This window comes from Lagenorhynchus albirostris, chromosome 1 (assembly GCF_949774975.1).
Source record: "Lagenorhynchus albirostris chromosome 1, mLagAlb1.1, whole genome shotgun sequence".
NCBI lineage: Eukaryota > Metazoa > Chordata > Mammalia > Artiodactyla > Delphinidae > Lagenorhynchus > Lagenorhynchus albirostris.
In genome coordinates this window covers 129,919,743-129,940,603 of record NC_083095.1, presented here as the reverse complement: position 1 = coordinate 129,940,603, position 20,861 = coordinate 129,919,743, and the positions used below count along the sequence as shown (strand labels likewise).

At 46.8% G+C, this 20,861-nt stretch overlaps 1 protein-coding gene across 3 annotated transcripts in view; it reads left to right on the top strand.

Annotated features, from left to right (window-relative positions):
- The window catches only part of CELF6 (CUGBP Elav-like family member 6), a 32,255-nt gene extending 12,551 nt beyond the window's left edge, over positions 1 to 19,704 (top strand). The window contains exons 3-13 of one of the 3 annotated variants that reach the window (XM_060153414.1): positions 785 to 833; positions 14,559 to 14,687; positions 14,789 to 14,868; positions 15,026 to 15,169; positions 15,282 to 15,414; positions 15,502 to 15,648; positions 15,871 to 15,933; positions 16,190 to 16,270; positions 16,357 to 16,500; positions 17,122 to 17,277; positions 18,143 to 19,704. In XM_060153414.1, the coding sequence (XP_060009397.1) occupies positions 785 to 833; positions 14,559 to 14,687; positions 14,789 to 14,868; positions 15,026 to 15,169; positions 15,282 to 15,414; positions 15,502 to 15,648; positions 15,871 to 15,933; positions 16,190 to 16,270; positions 16,357 to 16,500; positions 17,122 to 17,249 (1,098 nt within the window). In that variant the 3' untranslated portion in view covers positions 17,250 to 17,277; positions 18,143 to 19,704. Of the gene's footprint in view, positions 1 to 784; positions 834 to 11,870; positions 11,969 to 14,558; positions 14,688 to 14,788; positions 14,869 to 15,025; positions 15,170 to 15,281; positions 15,415 to 15,501; positions 15,649 to 15,870; positions 15,934 to 16,189; positions 16,271 to 16,356; positions 16,501 to 17,121; positions 17,278 to 18,142 lie in introns of all 3 variants that reach the window. The other 2 variants (XM_060153421.1, XM_060153427.1) reach the window with 2 other exon arrangements.
- The last annotated feature ends 1,157 nt before the right edge of the window (positions 19,705 to 20,861 follow it).

The window sequence follows — 20,861 nt, the reverse complement described above, 5'->3', positions numbered from 1 at the left end:
CGGCAAGAAGCTGGGCACATGGGTCTGAAGCTCAGGAGGGAGGTAAAGGCTGGAGACGCAGAGCTCTGAGTCATCACTGTGGGGACAGGAGCTGAGGCTGTGGGTGTGGACGAGATTAGCCAGGAAAAAAGGGAAGAGTGGGATGAGTAGGGCCAAGGATGCTGCCCTGGAGAACTCCAGCATCCTCAGGGGAAGGGGTCCCAGGGAGGGGACTGAGAGGGTGAGGGTAGAAACTATGATGACATAGAAGCTTGGGGAAGGTTTTTCTCATTTGACAAGTTGAATCTGAGAGAGGATGGCTTACTCAAAGTCATACAACCATTAAATGGCAGAGTTGGGGGTAGATGGCCCTAAATTTGATTCCCAGATTGTTTAATCTAAGTGACACATAGAAGTATATTCTCAGTTTTAGACACAGAACACACATCTGCCCTACTACCCAATTCCTCGCACCCAAAGCCTTTAAGGAAGTCCAGGAGCCAGAGGGACAGGCCGCACTTGGTCCCTACACAGAGCCAAGGCAGGAGAATCTTTTTGACCTCCACAGTCCCTCCTCTGCTTGCCCCTGAGCTTCCTATCGCCTAATCCTTCAGGCTTCAGCACCTTCTAAATTCCTGCCTTTAAGGGATGAATCTTGGAGAAAATCTATAATCCCTGTGTGAGAGTGGTGGGGTGTAGAGTTCAAAGGGGTGAGGGATTAGATCCTGAGGAGTCCAGGGGTGGAGAAGCCGGGGCAGGGCCAGGCAGTCACGCTGACTGGGTGTGTTGGTCCGATGTCTTTCAGATGAATCGTCCCATCCAAGTGAAGCCGGCTGCCAGTGAGGGCCGAGGAGGTAACTTGCCTGCCTGCCGAATCTCAGGGTATCATCCATGTCGGGGATGGTGGGCCCACTTCTGGAGTCAGGCCTACCTAGGGTTTATTACTAGAGCCTCCCTGGGTAAGGGGGGCAACTAGGGAGGGACCAGATTATTTAGCACCAGACAGCTCAGCCATCCCAGGTCAGACTGAAGAGGGATGGGGTCCCAGCATCCCCAGACCCAGAAGAGGCAGGAGATAGAGGCTGGACATAGAGGAAGGGAGTTCTTGCTACCTTGCCCCTGGAGAGAGTTCATTCCTGTTTTAACAGGTGGAACTTCCAGGTTTGTTTGAAGAACCAGGTTAGAGTTATTCTCCTTTTCCAGATCTTCTGATTACAGAGAACTCAGTCCAGTCTGGGTTGGAGCCATTCATTCCTTCATTTCAGTTGCCTTGGGAAAAAGATGAGGCTCGTAAGACAGATTTTGTAGGCCATATTAAGGAACTGAACTCTATGCTGAGGACCATGGAAAGTCTTCAAAAGTTTTTTTTTTTAGCTGCACTGTTTCCTAGTGCAGAAAGACTAATGCTCCTTAAGAACAGGAGGGTTTGAGAGCCTGTGTTTTTTTAATCTTTATTAGAGTATAATTGCTATACAATATTGTGTTAGTTTCTGCTGTACAGCAAAGTGAATCAGTTATATGTACACCTATATCCCCATATCCCCTCCCTCTTGCGTCTCCCTCCCACCCTCCCTATCCCACCCTTCTAGGTGGTCACAAAGCACCGAGCTGATCTCCCTGTGCTATGCGGCTGCTTCCCACTAGCTATCAGTTTTACATTTGGTAGTGTATATATGTCCATGCCACTCTCTCACTTTGTCCCAGCTTACCCTTCCCCCTCCCCATGTCCTCAGTCAATTCTCTATGTCTGCGTCTTTATTCCTGCCCTGCCACTAGGTTCATCAGTACAATTTTTTTAGATTCCATATATTTGTGTTAGCATACGGTATTTATTTTTCTCTTTCTGACTTACTTCACTCTGTATGACAGACTCTAGGTCCATCCGAGCCTGTGCTTTTTGACAACCAGCTGAGTTCTGGCCGGCTTCCATACTGGAAAAGCAATACTAGCTTCTGGTGTCAGTTCTTGGTGTCTTTCTTGCCCTTGGGTGTTAAATCATTCCAAGAAATCTGCCTGGAGCCCTCCCTGACATTTGCGGACTCCCTCTTAAATAAGACTTTCTCCTGAGGGAGACGCAAGAGGGAAGAGATATGGGAACATATGTATATGTATAACTGATTCACTTTGTTATAAAGCAGAAACTAACACACCATTGTAAAGCAATTATACCCCAATAAAGATGTTAAAAAAAAAAAGACTTTCTCCCCACCTTAGGGAGGTCAGCCATGGCTTTTTATTAGGTAAAAGAAGCTGCCCAAGATCAGGGAGAGAATGGAACCCCATTGACAGACATTTATTGACTCCTAATAATTCTGCACATCCTCTCAGACTTCAGGCTCAGTGTCCACACCTACGAGGGACTCTAGTAGCTTCATAGCTCCATTGTGGAGTTCTTTCCTCCAAGAAATCCATTCTTCCTCCTTTTAGATTTTCTGATTTTGGTCTTTGATTCTCCACTTCTGGTCAAGATGTTATCATCCCACTTTGTCTTAAGGAGATATTTCCAAGCTTCCTCCCTCTCCTCCAAACACAAATCCTCCTTTTCCATCTCATTCTTTCCAGACTGGTTTTTGAGAAGTTCCAGGCTGCATACCAAACCTCTGGTTCACTTGTCCCAAGAATTTCTGCTTCTTGGGAAACTGTTAGGCATCAGGGCCAATGGTGGCCAACTTCTCAGCCCTGCCCACGAACACTAGACAGCTGAGAGGTCACCTGAGAGTACCTGAGTGAGCTAAGAAGCAGACAGATTGGGCTGTAGTTTGTTCAACCATCCAACCAGTATCTTTTGAGTAACTTACTCCACATTAGGAATGCAAGGCAGACCTGGCACCTGGCCTCATGGAGCTCTGGAGCTATAAGGGGATATAAACAGTAAAACAAAGCTATCATCCAGTGTGATCAATGCTTTTCAAGTCCTGGGGGATTGAAAAGCATTGGGGAAAACATGGGGCACCTTAGTCTGGGAGGTCAAGGTGGGCTCCCAGAGGTGGTAATATTTAAGCTGAGATCTCAAGGATGAACAAGAAGTAGTCAAATAGAAAAAGGAGGAGCAAGGGAGCAAGTATTTCAGGTGGAGGGAAGAGCATGTACAGAGCTCAGAAGAACATAATGCAACTTGGAGTCTGGTTCAGGAACTAAATCCAGGATGCTGGGGGCACACTTGCTGCTTGGAGTCCAACACCTCTTGCCAGGGTGAGGGCCACTGCCCAAAGGAGGCCTCCACGCTGATTATGCTTCTGCTTAGTCTAGTCCAGATGTCTTGGTCATCTGGGCTCCCAGCAGTGGCATCAGCATGAGTTTTATCATTTGCCTCCCCGTTTTTGTACAGGTTTTTCAGGTGTAATAGCATTGACATATTCTGTACATATGGCATTTCACCTCTACACCTGTTCAGATTCCGAGCAGCTCAAGAGAGCAGGAAAAGAAAATCTAGCTGAAAAGAGCTCTGCCTGGCAGTAGAATTCATAATTTTAGTAGTTATGTATAACATGGCTATTTCTTGACAAGTGATGGCTTTTTTCTTTCTTAACATCTTTATTGGAGTATAATTGCTTTACATTGCTTAAGTGATGGCTTTTAAAGAGCATATACTCCAAAGGCATCTGTGGATAATCCTTCTTGCAGTTTTGGATGACCAGATCTCTCAATTCTTTCGTGTTCCCACTCAAAATCACCAAATGTTCCCTGATACACATTTGGGAGACAGGAGGCATATGTACTAAGTCTTGCAAAACAGCTGGGTCTTTACAATTTACAAGTATTTTACTACCAACTGATCTGTGTTAGATACTAATCAAAAGGTGTTTCTTCTCTTCAGTGCTATTATATATCTCTTCAAAAGTGAGTTCAGGGATTCCCTGGTGGCGCAGTGGTTGAGAGTCCGCCTGCTGGTGCAGGGGACACGGGTTTGTGACCTGGTCCGGGAAGATCCCACATGCCGCAGAGCGGCTGGGCCCGTGAGCCATGGCTGCTGAGCCTGCGCGTCCAGAGCGTGTGCTCCGCAATGGGAGAGGCCACAACAGTGAGAGGCCCGTGTACAGCAAAAAAAAAAAAAAAAAAGTGAGTTCAGCTCTCTGCTGAATTGTAACACAAATTAATGCTTTAGAAACTCAACTTTTAAAATGGTATTGAATTTGGTTTTGAAATGTAACATTTGACACCAATGTAGGACAGCTTGTCTCATTCAAGTCTTATCTCTGTTATCCCAAACATTCTATAAACCTTCAGAGTTAATGGTCATACCTGCCCTGATACAGTTAAGCCTTTGAGCTTGCATATTTTAAAATTATTCCTGAAATTAAATCCTTTGTTTACGGTTGATTAATAATGATTTTTACATCTGACAAAAATACTGGTATCAATGCAGACATAATCAAGGGGGTATCAAGGCAAACGTAATCTTCCAAAATTTTGCCATTTTTTTTCTGGAAGGGATTATTAGATTTTTCTTCCCATAAACAGGGATCACTACTCAAATGCTATAGGAGCCAGGTAAGGAACCCTAAATGGGTGAGACTGTCATGACATAATGAAAGTTTCTGTTTTAATTATATTAAATTATATTAAATGTTGGCAACTAATTCAATTTTTAAAAGTGGGCCCGCATTGTGACAGCCTAACTAAACCTATCAGGTTTGCTTCTTCGGTCCAAAGACTGCCATTTTCTTTCCCATCTGCCATACAGGAGTATTCTATTATGTACACATGCATGAGCTTTTTGACAAAAATAGTTACTTTACATTCTATCTCTTGAATTTTCATGCCAATGCAACAGAGTAGTATTACTCTTATTTTTAATCACTAGACATGAGGTTTGTGGTTGAAATGACCTATATTTTATTTTCTTATAACTTCTATTATAGGTCTGTTTTATTTTCACTTCCAGCCAATGTTGTAGAAATCAAAGTGTTAGCACAGCAGGGGAGAGCCTGAATAGAAGTAAAATTGTTTTCATTGAAAAAAAATGTTTAAAGCAAATTTATAAAAATATTTTTCATAACACCTTGGAAAGATACAGAGACATCCTGTCTTCTTCCCGCTATAACATTACCTACAACATCATTGTTCTTAAAACCACCCATTTGTTCCTAGGAGGAGACCAAACGGCTCCTCCTAAATCTGAAAGATCATAAGACTCTCTGTATAACCATGCTCTACAGGTCACAGACAGTCTCATGAACTTGATTCCCCCCACAAGCTTCTAGAATAGGTAGGGCAGGAAGAACTATTTCCTCCAAGCTTCCAAATAAGGAAACAGAGGCTCTGAGGGCAAAGCCATCTCTGACTTGCCCCGTCTTGACTTGGAGTCCCCTCATAGGCACTTCGAAATAACCTATATTTTAAACACACTGTATGTTGCATACTTTTAGAAGTTACTGGTAACACTTGCACATTCAATGCTTACAATGCAATAATAGTAGCAACACAAGATCTGCCCGATAGAAGGTCTGGGGCCCTCTTCTTTCATGGTCATCCCCTGCAGCCTTGGTGGCACTCAGAGTGCATCCAAGTCTTCATGGACTATATTATAGTAGCCTGTTAATGTATGCCAGCCCTGTGTGTATGTTTATACATATATATTTATACATATGTTTAATGTATCCCAGTTCCCATAAATTCTGCAGTCAAGTCCCACACTCTTCATATATGCCATGCTCTGTGCCTATATTTTACATCCTGTGGCATTGAACAGTACACTTTTTTATTTTTTCAATAAATTTATTTACTTTTGGCTGTGTTGTGTCTTCGTTGCTGAGCACGGGCTTTCTCTAGTCATGGCGAGTGGGGGCTACTCTTCGTTGCAGTGCACGGGCTTCTCATTGCGGTGGCTTCTCTTGTTGCGGAGCGTGGGATTTAGGGACGCAGGCGTCAGTAGTTGTGGCACATGGGCTCAGTAGTTATGGCATGTGGGCTCTAGAGCGCAGGCTCAGTAGTTGTGGCACACGGGCTTAGTTGCTCCGTGGCATGTGCTATCTTCCCCAACCAGGGCTCGAACCCGTGTCCCCTGCATTGGCAGGCGAATTCTTAACCACCGCACCACCAAGGGAAGTCCTTTGAACAGTACACTCTTAAAGGAAAATTAATCTAATTTTCCAAAGTGAAATTATCTCATAATATACTAAAGGCGCCCATTTCTTTTTATATATATAAATTTGTTTATTTTATTTATTTATTTATTTTTGGCTGCATGGGGTCTTTGTTGCTGTGTGTGGGCTTTCTCTGGTTGTGGTGAGCGGGGGCTACTCTTCGTGGCGGTGCGCGGGCTTTTCACTGTGGTGGCTTCTCTTGTTGCGGAGCATGGGCTCTAGACACGCGGCCTTCAGTAGTTGTGGCTCACGGGCTTAGCTGCTCCGTGGCACGTGGCATCTTCCTGGACCAGGGCTTGAACCCATGTCCCCTGCATTGGCAGGTGGATCCTTAACCACTGCGCCACCAGGGAAGCCCAAGGCGCCCATTTCTAATTAAATATACACAGTGCCAAAAACTTTTCCCTCAGCATTTGTGTTTAATTGAATGTGAACATTAAAATGTTTGCCTGAATGAAAATTCAAAGTTCATGTATTTCAAAATGTTAAATTAACCTCAAATTACATGAGGTCAGAGCTAGGGATCCCTAAATCCCTTAGACAATGGTAACTAAATAGATCTATTTTATCTGCTCTTCAGCATGGAGACTGTGGTTGATTTTTCCTAACTTAGATTATCTCTACTATGGAAACACTAAAAATAAGTTGAACTGTAAGTACCAATCATATAGGGAAAGTATTTTTTAGTTCTAAGGCAAAATCTTCAAAATCACTGAACTCCTGTATTTTCTTTCCTATCTTTCAAATTTTATAACATAAAATCAATAAATTCATAAGTCACAATTGTGATTGCTCTGTCCCCAACTTGGCTGTATTTTTTACTTAGCAAATATTTACAGATCCAAGATGCCTATGGTACAGAAATAGTTTAAGTAATAAATCCATGCAATCTTTTCACTTTAAGGGTTTGTTTTTTTTTTACTTTAAAATTTAAAACTTTCTCTGAGGTAATGCCTCTGTTTTTTAATCTTCACATTTGGTTTAACTCAAAAGCCAATTATCTGTCATCACATCAACCCTCCTATAACCATCCTATAATTGTTTAATTTCTGCCTGAATTTGCAAGGGTTTGTTTAAATATCAGCCTGGATTTTGAGTAATAAACATATATTACTATCGAACTAAGTAAGCCATCTTTTCCAATTTTTTTTCTAGGATTCCATTCTATTCAGTGTTTAACAACCAGACTTTAAGTTAAAGTTAAATTTTGAGCTAGAATTTTCAGAATTTCTTAATACTGGGACATATTCTCTGGCCTAAATCAGACACGGATCTTAGCAACAACTGTTCTGTTAGTCAGTTGACACTCATATCTGTCTTTGATCCTCACACTGATTTAATTCTAAAAAGTATTCTTCCAACTAAAACCTGACTGGATAAGGCTCACAGTACTGCATAAGACCTGGTAATGTCAAGTTAATGTTTCACTTCCTGAAATGCATTCTACCTCCGAAGGAAAAGAGTGGTGCTTTCCTTCAGTTTGACTCAGAGTGGATCACCCAAAGCTAATTGTTGTAACACTTTTAGGCCATGGCTGTGTCTGAACCTCTGACAAGCCCTTCAGGTACAAGTGTATAGCCCACAAAAGAAAAATGCATCTCTGGAGGCTGAGATCTTCTCTCTTAAGGGAACCTGAAAGCCCAGGCTTGGTCTACCTTTCTTACTCGCCTCCTGGCTCTCCTGGATCAGGATTAAGGAACAGTGGAGTCTCTGTTCTTTCTTAATCTAAGTCCCTATTTTTCAGGCCTCCTCCTTCACTGTATTTTTTTTTAATTGGGGTAAAACAGACATAACATCATCTTTACTATCTTTACCATTTTTAAGAGTACAGTTCAATACTGTTAGCAATACTCACATTGCTGTGCAACCTTCAGAACTTTTTCATCTTACAAAACTCAAAGTCTGTGCCCATTAACCAATAACTCTCCATTTCTCCCTCCCTCCAGCCCCTGGCAACCGTCTTTTTGTGACTGGCTTATATCACTTAGCATAATGTCCTCAAGTTTCATCCATGTTGCAGCATGTGTCAGAATCTCCTTCCTTTTTTTTTTTTTTAACGTCTTTACTGGAGTATAATTGCTTTACAATGGTGTGTTAGTTTCTGCTTTACAACAAAGTGAATCAGCTATACATATACATATATCCCCATATCTCCTCCCTCTTGTGTCTCCCTCCCACCCTCCCTATCCCACCCCTCTAGGTGGTCACAAAGCACCGAGCTGATCTCCCTGTGCTATGTGGCTGCTTCCCACTAGCTATCTATTTTACGTTTGGTAGTGTATATATGTCCATGCCACTCTCTCACTTCGTCCCAGCTTACCCTTCCCCCTCCCCGTGTCCTCAAGTCTATTCTCTACGTCTGCGTCTTTATCCCTGTCCTACCCCTAGGTTCTTCAGAACCCTTTTTTTTTTTTTTTTAGATTTTTCCTTCCTTTTAAAAGCCAAATGATATTCCATTGTACATATATACCATATTTTGTTTATCCATTTATTGCTTGATAGACATTTAGGTTGCTTCTACCTTTTGACTATTGTGGATAATACTAAGGTGAACGTGAGTGTACAAATATCTCTTTGAGACTCTGCTTTCAATTCTTTTGGATATATACCCAGAACTGGTATTGCTGGATAATATGGTCATTCTATTTTTAATTTTTTGAGGAACCGCCGTACTGTTTTCCATAGCGGCTTGTACCATTCAACATTAGTGCACATACATACATAATTTCTCCACATCCTTGCCAGCACTTATTTCCCCCCCGCTTTTTTAAAATAGCAGTCATCCTAATGGGTGTCAGTTGATATCTCATAGTTCTGATTTGCACTTTCTTAATTATTAGTGATTTTGAGCATCTTTTCATATATTTGTTGGTCATTGTATATCTTCTTTGGAGAACTATCTATTCAGATCTTTTGCTCATTTTTAAAAATTGAATTATTTTTGTTGTTGAGTCATAGGAGCTCTTTATATATTCTGGATATTAAACTGTTATCAGATATATGGTTTGCAAATATTTTCTCCCATTCTGTAGGTTGCCTTTTCACTCTGGTTGTGTCCTTTGATGCACAGTAGTTTTAAAATTTGATGTAGTCCAAAATTTCTATTCTTATTTTGTTGCCTGTGATTTTGGTGTCATATCCAAGGACTCACTGCCAAATGCAAGGTCATGAAGCTTTCCCCCTGTTTCTTCTAGGAGTTTTATAGTTTTAGCATTTATGTTTACATTTGATCCATTTTCATTTAATTTTTGTATACAGTACAATGTAAGGGTCCAACTTCATTCTTTTGTATGTAGATGTCCAGCTTTCTTAGCAACATTTGTTTAAAAGACTGGCACTCTTGTCGAAAATCAATTGACCATATATGTGAGGGCTTATTTCTGGCCTTTCTATTCTACTCCATTGGTCTAAATGTCTCTCTTTATGCCAGTACCACACTTTGATTACTGTAGCTTTGTAATAAGTTTTGAAATCAGTTAGACTGAGACCTCCAAAATTCTTTTTCCCCCGAAGATTATTTGGCTATTCAGGATCTCCTGAGATCCCGTATGAATTTTAGGATCGATTTTTCTGTTTCTCAAGAAAATGCCACTGAAATTTTGATAGGTATTGCATTAAATCTGTAGATTGCTTTGGGTAGTACTGACAACTAACAACATTAAGTCTTTCAATTCATGAACATAGGATGTCTTCCATTTATTTGCGTCTTCTTCAGTTTTCTTCAACAATATTTTGTAGTTTTCAGGATACAAGTCTTTTGCAGCCTTGTTTAAATTTATTCCTAAGTATTTTATTCTTTTTGATGCTAAGTGAAATAGTTTTCTTAATTTCATTTTCAGATTGTTCATTGCTAGTCTATAGAAACACAACTGATTTTTTTGTTGATTTTTAAAAATAAATAAATTTATTTATTTATTTATTTTTGGCTGCGTTGGGTCTCTGTTGCTGTGTGCGGGCTTTCTCTAGTTGCAGTGAGCGGGGGGGCTACTCTTTGTTATGGTATGCGGGCTTCTCATTACGGTGGCTTCTCTTGCTGCGGAGCACGGCTCTAGGCCCGCGGGCTTCAGTAGTTCTGGCATGCGGGCTCAGTAGTTGTGGCTCCTGGGCTCTAGGGTGCAGGCTCAGTAGTTGTGGCACACAGGCTTAGCTGCTCCACGGCATGTGGGATCTTCCCAGACCAGGGCTCGAACCCATGTCCCCTGCATTAGCAGGCAGTTTCTTTTTTTTTAAATAAATTTCTTTATTTATTTATATTTTTAATTTTTGGCTGCGTTGGGTCTTCGTTGCTGCACACAGGCTTTACTAGTTGCGGTGAGTGGGGGCTACTCTTTTTTGTGGTGTGCAGGCTTCTCATTGCGGTGGCTTCTCTTGTTAAGGAGCATGGGCTCTACATGCACGGGCTTCAGCAGTTGTGGCTCGTGAGGTCTAGAGTGCAAGCTCAGTAGCTGTGGCACACAGGCTTAGCTGCTCTGCGGCACATGGAATCTTCCCGGGCCAGGGCTTGAACCCATGTCCCCTGCATTGGCAGGTGGATTCTTAACCACTGCACCACCAGGGAAGTCCCTGTTGATTTTTTTAATAGGAGAACGTTGCTGAATTTGTTTCTTAGTTCTAATAGTTTTCTTTTGGAATTAAAGCCGTACTTGGGCTTCCCTGGTGGCGCAGTGGTTGAGAGGCCGCCTGCCGATGCAGGGGACGTGGGTTCGTGCCCTGGTCTGGGAAGATCCCACATGCCGCAGAGCGGCTGGGCCCGTGAGCCATGGCCGCTGAGCCTGCACATCTGGAGTCTGTGCTCCGCAACGGGAAAGGCCACAACAGTGAGAGGCCCACGTACTGCAAAAAAAAAAAAAAAAAAAAGCCCTATTTGATACTCATCAGATCTGATCAGGAGACTTTGTTTCCCCTGGATATTTTCTTCACTCATTTCCTAGTCTTCCTTGGATCCTTATGCTGCAGTCATCACTGAGAATGTCAAAGCATCAAATGCTGCCATCAATAGGATCTCCTGGGTTGGTATTTGGATGGAAAGGTGGACTGGTAATTTTAGGATGTGTCTGATGGTTGGTACCCCAATGCGATTTCTTGTCCCTGCACTGTTTCTACAATCATGATATCCCACCAACATGGAAGTGAGTGGTTGTGGGGGGCTTAGAAGCCAGAAACTTGGGACTCCTTTGGGCCAACTTGGGCAGAGCCTTCTTTCTAGAACAGCATCTTGATACCTTTCCTGAGGAAGATGGCGTGGACTGACTCTGACTCTGGGCTTCCAACCCCATCATTTGCTACCTTAGAATCCCTGTACGATCAGCTGTGCAAGACAGCTTTATGGAGATGAACCTCTAGGGTCCAAACAACTTGATTTGGGTTCAAAAAAGCATTTGGTAGAAGAGCAAGGAGTATACACAGGTGGCCATCATGAAAATGCAGTTACACCGTTCAACTGTGTGTCTTTCCAACTATGTCTCAACTCCACACTGATGCTATCTTCCAATTCCATCCACTCCAGGAAAGTTGAGCCTCCCAGTTTGAATTTCCTTCTTTCTAGGGACCCACCCACCACTCATGGAATGATTTTATTCAGACATTTCCAATCTACCTCTTACAGAATCCTTTTCTACCAAACTGGTATAGTTTGACCTAGAGGATATTGCATTTTCTGGGCTAGATCCCATCATCTCCATCTCTCTGGGAGCATGCATCGGCCCTGAAAATCTTCAGGGGTGTGGATTTGCGGGCTACTCTCAGGAGTCTAGCCTGTAATTCTCTTTGACCAGGTCTCTTAAGAAACTTATCCCACCATTTCAGGATCATCTGATGCTTATATTCACTGTGACCCAGATCATCCTCCTGTCAAACACCATGAAGGTCCCTGTAAAGTGGCAAAGAGGACACCAGGATTCAAGGTGACAGCTGTGAAATGGGCAGCATAGAGATTAGCCCATAGCCCAACCTCATTTCAATTTCAAATTCTGTACAGCCCAGTAGTCTAGAACCATAGAGTCAGTGCCCTATCATGGAAATGGAAATTCTTAATTTGGGAGACTCTCACTGGAACAGAAGGATCAGAGAATTTCATGGTCTGTGACATGAGCTGTGACTGACCACCATCATCAGAAAAGAGCAGAAAGAGGAAGAGCAGATGAAGGATCGGACCACTGTTCACACAAACCTCTTTACTGTCCTGGGGGCTCCATCTCAGCCATGACCTCTCTCTTCCTACCTAGGGCTACCTGGATGCTGTTCCATGTGGCATGACAGCTTACCTAGGTGCTGTCATCATCTTGCAGACCCTACCCAATGTCACAGCTGCACTATAAATTAGGGCATCATGAAGCCCTGAGACTCTGGAGACCCTAGGATCTTCTCCAGCCCCTCCTGGGCCTCTTGTAGACGCATGGGCATAATTTAGTTTCATAGCTCAGAACAATAACAATCTCAGAGGGTTTGATTCCCTGACCAAATAGGGCCTGTCTTCCAATGTCAAGGCAAAGCCACCATCAGATTAGTCAAGAGAATCATGAAAGACCTTTCCTGACTTCTCAGGTTCCTGAAAAGAATGATCTCAGATGCCTCTTCATACACCATGTGGAATTCTATTTTCTATCTTTTAGGTCAGTGGTTTACAAAGGACTTTCCTTGGAGCCCCCTCTAGGGAGTACGAGGGGAAGATGAAGCAAGAGGAACTCCAGCCCTCCTCCTACCTTTCTGCCTTTTCCAAGCAGTTCTACTTTTCTCTTACATTTTGAGCTTCATCCTAATATTTTTGTTAGAACAATGGATTTCACAGCTGTTTTAAAAGGTTAGGAAACCAGTGATCTATTCCAAGGGCACTATTCTGTGGCTAACCCTCCCAGGAGTGAAGTATACCCACTGGTTTGTACTCTCACCACAGAAGGTTGGTACCTCTACTGGAATTCTGGCCACAAGTACATTATCTATCCTTTCCCCATCAGGATTTCTGGGCAGTAATCCTCTGGACAGAGGGCAGGATTCTGCTGAAACACACTCTGTCCCATATAAGCCACAGCTCCTGCTCTCCATACAGACACAGCATTAACAGGCAGGCGACCGATACCAAGGTACCCAGGGCAGCCTAGGCTGAACCCCACACCATCCAGGTGAAATATGGACACACACACATAGCCTTGCTGGAGATTCCCTCCACTGCTAATTTTGGCCTTTTCACTTTCCTTTTCACTGTCACCCAGGCTTCAGTCTATGACCTTCACCAGCCTTGTTTCCTTTGCACTCAGGATCCAAGGACCCCCATCAGCCTGGCCAAGCTTGTCAAAGAGTGAAGGAGTTTGGGATGGGTTTTCTTGGGCTTCAGGATCTCAGAGGTGAAGTCTGAAGCCAGATTCCCACCCACTCTTTCTCTCCCAACTTGTATTACGCCGATGAAGCCCCATCTCAAAATCAGAGACTTACCTTGGTGCAGATGAGAGAGGCTTTGACAGCAGGACTTGTGGGCTGGGCTCCTCTATCACACACTCCTGGATAGTGCTCCTGAGGCCCGACTTGCTGGATGTGCAGCTAAGCCCTGGTTTCCAGCCCCAGCTCTCCAGCTTTCTCCAAGGTCACGGGGCCCAGCTTACGGCCTTTCTCTGGGCATCTCTACCATTCCCATAGGAAGGGTGGACACAGGGAAGGATCCTCAGGTGGCCATCCAGGTCTATAGGCAGAACCTGTTCTCCCATAGCATGAACACCTGGGGAAAGATCAAGGCAGGAAAACAGGGGAAGTCAGAGAGGAGGCAGCAGGGCTCAGTGAGGGCCCTGGAAGCTCAGTGAGGGAATAAGGGAGGTAAGGAAAGGGGTCATGAGTTCAGTAAGCATAGTGGGCAAAACGCCAATGTTGGAGGATCAGGAACCCAAGCTTCCTGTTCTCTTTAGGCCTTTGGGAAGGGCACGCAGGTTGAATTGGGTGCTGGAGTTGGGGATTCATCATTCCAGTGCTCACGGTCTGGGGTTGAGGCAGTGCAATGAGACAACTGCTTTCTGTGCTGTTTTTTTTGACCCAGAATCCTGGACTCTAGCCACTGCCATCAGGCTTATCAGGAGGGTGTACTTATCTTCTCCAGACCCAGTATGAATACAAGGACTCCTCTGAGGACTCCCCTCCCTTAATAGGGCTGAAATGGTCCAAAATAGCATTTCCCAGACTCTAAGAACAGAAAGGTCAAACATATAAAATGATGCATGTAGGGCTCTATCCAACCAAAAATATGGACTGAATCATTCCCACAAGAGCAACAATGAGTTCCAGGACCCAGGTTTTCCTGATGGAAATCTGGAGTTTCTCTCCTCCAGATCTGTCTGTAGGTCATCCTGCCCCTCAAAGAAACCCAACCTTGTGGCCCCAAGTGAGTAGGGCCTGCTCACTCACCTCTTCCCAGAGCCAGACCGTGGTTAACTACCTTCCTAGGCTCCTCCTGTTATCTGGGGAGTCCAAGAGGTCTTAGGGTTCCCAGGTGACTCCTGGATTTGTCCCCAGAGGACCGAAAACTGTTTGTGGGTATGCTGGGCAAGCAGCAGGGTGAGGAGGACGTCAGACGCCTGTTCCAGCCCTTTGGCCACATCGAGGAGTGCACCGTCTTGCGGAGCCCCGATGGCACCAGTAAAGGTGACTTGAGCTGACCCCTGGATTTCCTGATGACCCCGCCTCACTCCGGACCACATGACCCTTTGGCCTCTGTGACCTGAGCCACCTCTATCCTGCCCCAGGCTGTGCCTTTGTGAAGTTCGGGAGCCAAGGGGAAGCTCAGGCGGCCATCCAGAGTCTGCACGGCAGCCGGACCATGGCGGTGAGGGCGGGCGCCAGGGCCCGGGGTGAGACCAGGGGTCTGGGGACTGGCTCCTCTTCCCCACATGCCGGGGAAAGGGCCTGAGGAGCAAGGCCCTCGGCCCAGGGCCGGGGCTGAGGTCTAGACCCGTCCTTGCAGCCTTCCCTGCCTTACCCAGGGCGCCTCGTCCAGCCTCGTGGTCAAGCTAGCGGACACGGACCGCGAGCGCGCGCTGCGGCGGATGCAGCAGATGGCGGGCCAGCTGAGTGCCTTGCAGCCGGCGCCGCTGCCGCTGGGGGCCTGCGGAGCCTACACCACCGCTGTAAGTGCCTGGCCCGGCGGGCGCGGACGGGCAGCGGGTGACGGGGGGGTGGGGCGCCGGGGCAGATGCCCGCCGCTGGGCCCTCCACACCCGGCCTTCTTCCCTCCCAAAGATCCTGCAGCACCAGGCGGCCCTACTGGCGGCGGCGCAGGGCCCGGGCCTCGGCCCGGTGGCCGCAGTGGCGGCACAGATGCAGCACGTGGCGGCCTTCAGCCTGGTAGCCGCGCCGCTCTTGCCGGCTGCAGGTACTGCGCGCAGGGGGCGGGGCCCGCGGCGGGGGCGGGGCGAGGCGGGGCTGCGGCCTGACTCTTCCACTTCCTCGCCACCTGCAGCCAATTCCCCGCAGGGCGGCGGCCCCAGCACGCTTCCGGGTCTCCCGGCGCCCATCGGGGTCAATGGATTCGGTCCCCTGACCCCCCAGACCAACGGGCAGCCTGGCTCGGACAGTCTCTACAATAACGGGCTCTCTCCTTACCCAGGTGGGCCCCCCCCACCCGCTCCGCCCAAATCTCCCCCAAAACGGAGTGGGGAGCGGGGGTCTGGGGCGGGGCGGGTGGCAGGGCCTGGTCTCCCTGAGAAGGGACTCCTCCTCCTTCCCTGCTGCCTCTCACAGCCTCCCTCCACACTCCCTGCGTTCTCACCTTACCCTGCCCGCCCACCAGCCCACCTTCACTGTGGGCTTTGCGCCCCTCTCTCCCCAGCCCAGAGTCCCGGCGTGGCTGACCCCCTGCAGCAGGCCTACGCTGGGATGCACCACTACGCAGGTTTCACTTGGCGCTACGCGGCCTGGGGGGTTTGAAGGGCCCCAGAAAGTAATAGGGAGATTTGGGGGTGGGGGGGGTTAGGCTCTGTGCTGAGGAGTCCGACCCTCCTTTCGCCCACCCTTGGACCCAGAACGACCTTTCTAGGGGTGAGGGTTACTGTGCACTGGCTGAGTTGGTCAAAGGTGGCCAGGCAGATGGGGCCCTGATTGGGGGTGGCTCCTGGGGGGTCACTGCCCACTCCCACCTCTGTCTCCAGCAGCCTATCCGTCGGCCTATGCCCCAGTGAGCACAACTTTTCCCCAGCAGCCTTCAGGCCTGCCCCAGCAGCAAAGAGAAGGTGAGGGACAGGGGTCTGGAGATCAGGGCCTGGTGGGGCTGGACTCAGGATTCCTCCCCTGAACCAGCCTGCTCCTGTTCCTGCAGGCCCCGAAGGCTGTAACCTCTTCATCTATCACCTGCCTCAGGAGTTTGGTGATGCAGAACTCATCCAGACATTCCTGCCCTTTGGAGCCGTTGTCTCTGCCAAAGTCTTTGTGGATCGAGCCACCAACCAGAGCAAGTGTTTCGGTGAGCTGAGCCCCATCCCTAGGCCTCTCCCACTCCCAACTTCGAGATTCCTTACAGACTCTAAGACTGTACCTCCGGAAGTCAGTGACTCCTAGAAACTGAGTGTATAGCGCTCAACAGAGTCACAGACCAGTGATGAGGCTAAGCCCAGACAAGGGACAAGTCTATTTCAGGTTCACCTGGGAGGGTCAGGTGTCTGGTAGATCTTCAACCAGGTTAGGCTTTAGAGTCTAGCCAGGGCAGGTGGAGTCTGGGTCTGGGACCAGAGATCCCCTCCAACTGCAATTCAGAGGACCAGAATGGGGGCTGTGGAGAGAGAGAGTTTTCCCACGCCAGGGAAAGACAGGGAAACACCCCATCAACACACTACCTGCCTCCCCAATACACACACTCAGAATTACCTCCTGTCCTTCCAAGAATCACACGTTTAGGAAACGCAGGCCACTTGCCTGTGTAAGTACGAGCATGTGTCCGTGTGTGTGCACGTGCAAACACTGGAGGGTGGAGGAGTACTGATTGATGGAACTGGCCTGAGGGGGCAAGGAGAAGGGGCTGGTCATAGAGAAAGGAGGCCCTGCCACGCAGAGTTCCCAGCTAACCTCTCTGCACACACCCTTCCAGGGTTTGTTAGCTTTGACAATCCAACCAGTGCCCAGACAGCTATTCAGGCCATGAATGGCTTTCAGATTGGCATGAAGAGGCTCAAGGTCCAGCTAAAGAGGCCCAAGGATGCCAACCGGCCTTACTGATCTACTCTCACTGACCAGCCACAGAAAGGTGAGTCCTTAGTGGACCCCCAGCAGATGGGGCCTGAGTGATGGAGGCGCTGCCAGCTTTGATATTCCTTTTGGGATGCTGGGGGCACCGACCTCGGAAAAAGTCTGGGAGAGAAGAGCCAGGAGTTAGGAGGAATCCTCAGTCTGAGGCTGTGTTTTTCCTTCAGTCTAAGGACTGAGATAAATTAGACAAAATTCCTGCCCCCACAGTCTGGGAGAGACAATTACAGTAAGATCCAACCAGTTCGTTCCACTCCAGAGATAGCCACAGGGGACCATAGTAGAGAATTCCTGTGTGGGGAGGGCAGGGGGGTGGAGAACGAGACTAGAAAAGTAGGTTTGTGCTAGCTTGTGAAGGGTCTTAAAGGCCATGAGTTTGGACTTTATCCTGAAGATGGTAGAGGACCACTGAGGAGTTTAAGCAAAGAAGGGACAGGATGTAAGAGCTGGGATAATGGCAGTGAACATGGAGATGAGGAGAGAAGCAAATACACTGAAGATGCAGGATCTACAGGGTGTGGTGGTGATGGGGAGGGCTATGACAAGCTCTCAGGTTTCTGGCAAGGCCGGCTGCCTGCGACTTTTAGAGATTTCTGTCTCAGAAGATCCACAGGACCCTGCCTCACTTGAACTACCCCCAGGGAGCACTCTGGAGGGGGTGCTGGGCTGAGGTCATCTGCCCAGGACCCAGGGTCTGGCTTCAGTGGAAGCCTGAGGTCCAGCCACTCACCTGAGCCTGAGGTCCAGCCACTCACCTGTCACGGATAGGGCAAGCTGCTCTTCTTGTCTTGCCCTCCAGAGTGAATTTTTCCTTTTTTTCCCTTTCTCTCTCCTTATCAATTAATACCCAACATTGGAAACTGAAGAGTGAGAAGAAAGGAAAAGAAAAGCACAGAAATGCTTGAGCAGCCCTTCCTGAAGGAGCAGCCACAGATGGAGGTGGACCCAAGGCCAGTGCCTGGGCTCAGGCCACTTTAAGGATTGTTTTCACCAAGTGGGTTGTTCTGTGCCTGTGATGTAGAGCTCAGGCTGGCAAGGCCGCTGGGGCTGGCTGAGGAGTGACTGTCTAGGGGAACCAGCAGAGGGCCTTGGGGGGTGCCAAGGGCTTCTCCACAAGGGAAGCCCAGATTTACTTCTTTCAAAATCATATCATTCCTTAGAGTTTAGGGACCAAAGGACTATTGCTTTTTAAAGAATTATATATATATATATATATATATATATATATATAAATTAAAACAAAGAAACAAAAAAATCACAAGAGAAACAAAAAGGACAGTATAGAGTCTAATAAAAGCTGCCTTTAAATATCCCTAGGAGGCAGGGTGAAGGAGACCCTTGAAGGCCCCAACCTAGGCAGAGGAAGGCTGTGGAAAGATTGTTCTGTGTCTCATTCCCTCTTAACGCCCCCCACCTCCACCCCACCACCTTTTAAAAATAATGAAGGACTTGAGGTCTGGGCTCATATGCAGGTAACAAGAGAGTTATTGAAGCAGTGAACCCACAGTTCCCAAACTCAGAGAGCATCCACGAAGAGGCCTCAAGGAGGAGCTCTGGCCTGCCCTGCTCTTTGCCACCCCGAAAAACCCCTTAAGCCAGCAGGGGTGGGAACCTGCCTTTCCTTCTTGACAGCCTTTCCCGTGGAACCACTGCTTCCTCAGGCAGGAAGAAAGGGAGTTTGGACTGCCCCAGCCTTTCCCTTCCCCATCCAGTTAGACAGAGGCCCTGCCTTTGGCTGAGCCGAGACACCTCCTGTTTCCCCTCACCTTGAGCCAGCCCCAGTGTCCCCTTGCTCCAGACCACCTTCTGTCTCTAAGTTTGCCCACCGGTAAAGTAGATTCAGGATATGTGTAGAGGGCTGTGACAACAGACTTGGAAGGTTCGCTACTGTATATACTGCCATTGAGAAGGGGATAATTTTCAATTATGTAGAAGCTTCAGAATTTAGAGGTCCCTCTTTACCCAGGACCTGGGAGGGAAGTAGATGTTTTGCCAAAATACTTCATCATTCCTTTAAAAACTACATCTTTCCTATGCAAGAGTGTCTCAATGTGCTTATCCAAGGTGCTTCTAGATGGTGAGCAGTGTTCAGCTTAGAAGTGGTGTGTGCTCTGTCTGTCTGTCTTTGTCTGTCTGTTGTATACAGTGGGTACCATATAAAGCTGATCGATGGTGGTGCTTCCTGCCTGCTTCTGTGAGATGGGCAAAAGATTCAGCTTAGAGCACCATGACTCACTTGCCTTGGTCAGCCTTTCCTGGGCCTGCAGGGCCTTGCACATAACTTTTCCTAGGAGGATAATTTTCCCTCTACCCCACAGACCTGGATCAAACTAGTCTGGGGCCCCAGCTGTGTGGTGGGCACTCTGGTCCCTAGATGTTGCTGAGACTGGAGGCCTCTGATCTGATATCACATCAGACAATAAAGCATGTGGGGGCGGGGGCGGCGGGTTCCTCCTTAATAAGAGTTTCTAAGAAAATTTGTTCCCACCTGTTCCTCTGTCTTTGACTCGTTTTTGGAGGGAATGGAATGAAAAATAACATTGCCAGGTAAGGTGTGGTAGTTCACAGGGCTGACACGTAGACTGACCACCCTGGACACAGATGGGAACGTTAACACCTGCACATTCAAACAGCTGTTCACATGGAGGCATAGAGACCCATCACTGCTAGCTGCTAAGCACTCAGAGTTGGGGGAAGGACGGTCCGATAATGTAGTTATAATGGAGGGCCCCAGAGAGTCTGTGATAGCAAGAAGAGTACCGAATTCAGACTTGACTGGTAAGGCAGGTCAGAGAAAGGTTTACTGAAGAAGATGAAGGAGGGGAAGGGCCTTCAAGAATGAACTGGCACATATGCACAAAGCCATTTGGACAGCCGCATCATGCTGATGAATTATTAGCAAGAAATCATAATGATTACCGTTTATTCAGTGCCAATTATGGGGCAGACAGTGGGCACCAAGATAAGACCCTTTCCCATTTCTAACTCTACCCTGAACCTTAACTCATCAAGTCACGTCAAGACACAAACCAAAATGGCATTTGAAGTATCTTGTTTCATGGTTAGGGGCTGGCAGACCATGTATAAATGTTGCAGAGGTTGGCAGGATCTAGATCAGGGGGTCGGCAAACTATGGCCTGTGGGCAAATCTGGCCTACAGCCTGCTTTTGTATGGCCTACAAATAATGTTTTTTTTACATTTTTAAAGGGCTGTAAAGATAAAACAAAAAAGAATATGAGACAGAGACCATATGTGGCCCACAAAGCCTAAAAGATTTATCTGGTCCTTTAGATAAAATGTTTGCTGATCCCTATAAGCTCATGGAAGACGTGTATAATGTCTAATGAGTTTAAGCAACAATGGTGTTTGTGTCTCTGTTGTGTGTGCATGTGTTAGTCCAAATCCTTTCAGCTGTAAGTGTCAAAAACCCAACTCAAACATGTTTAAGCCAATAGGAAATTAGTTGGCTTACTTAATTGATAAATCAAAGGATGTATCTACCTTTAGGCATGGCTTGATCTAGGGGTTCAAATGATGATGTCTCCATCTCTCGGCTCTGCTCCCTTCTGTTTAGTGGCCTCGCT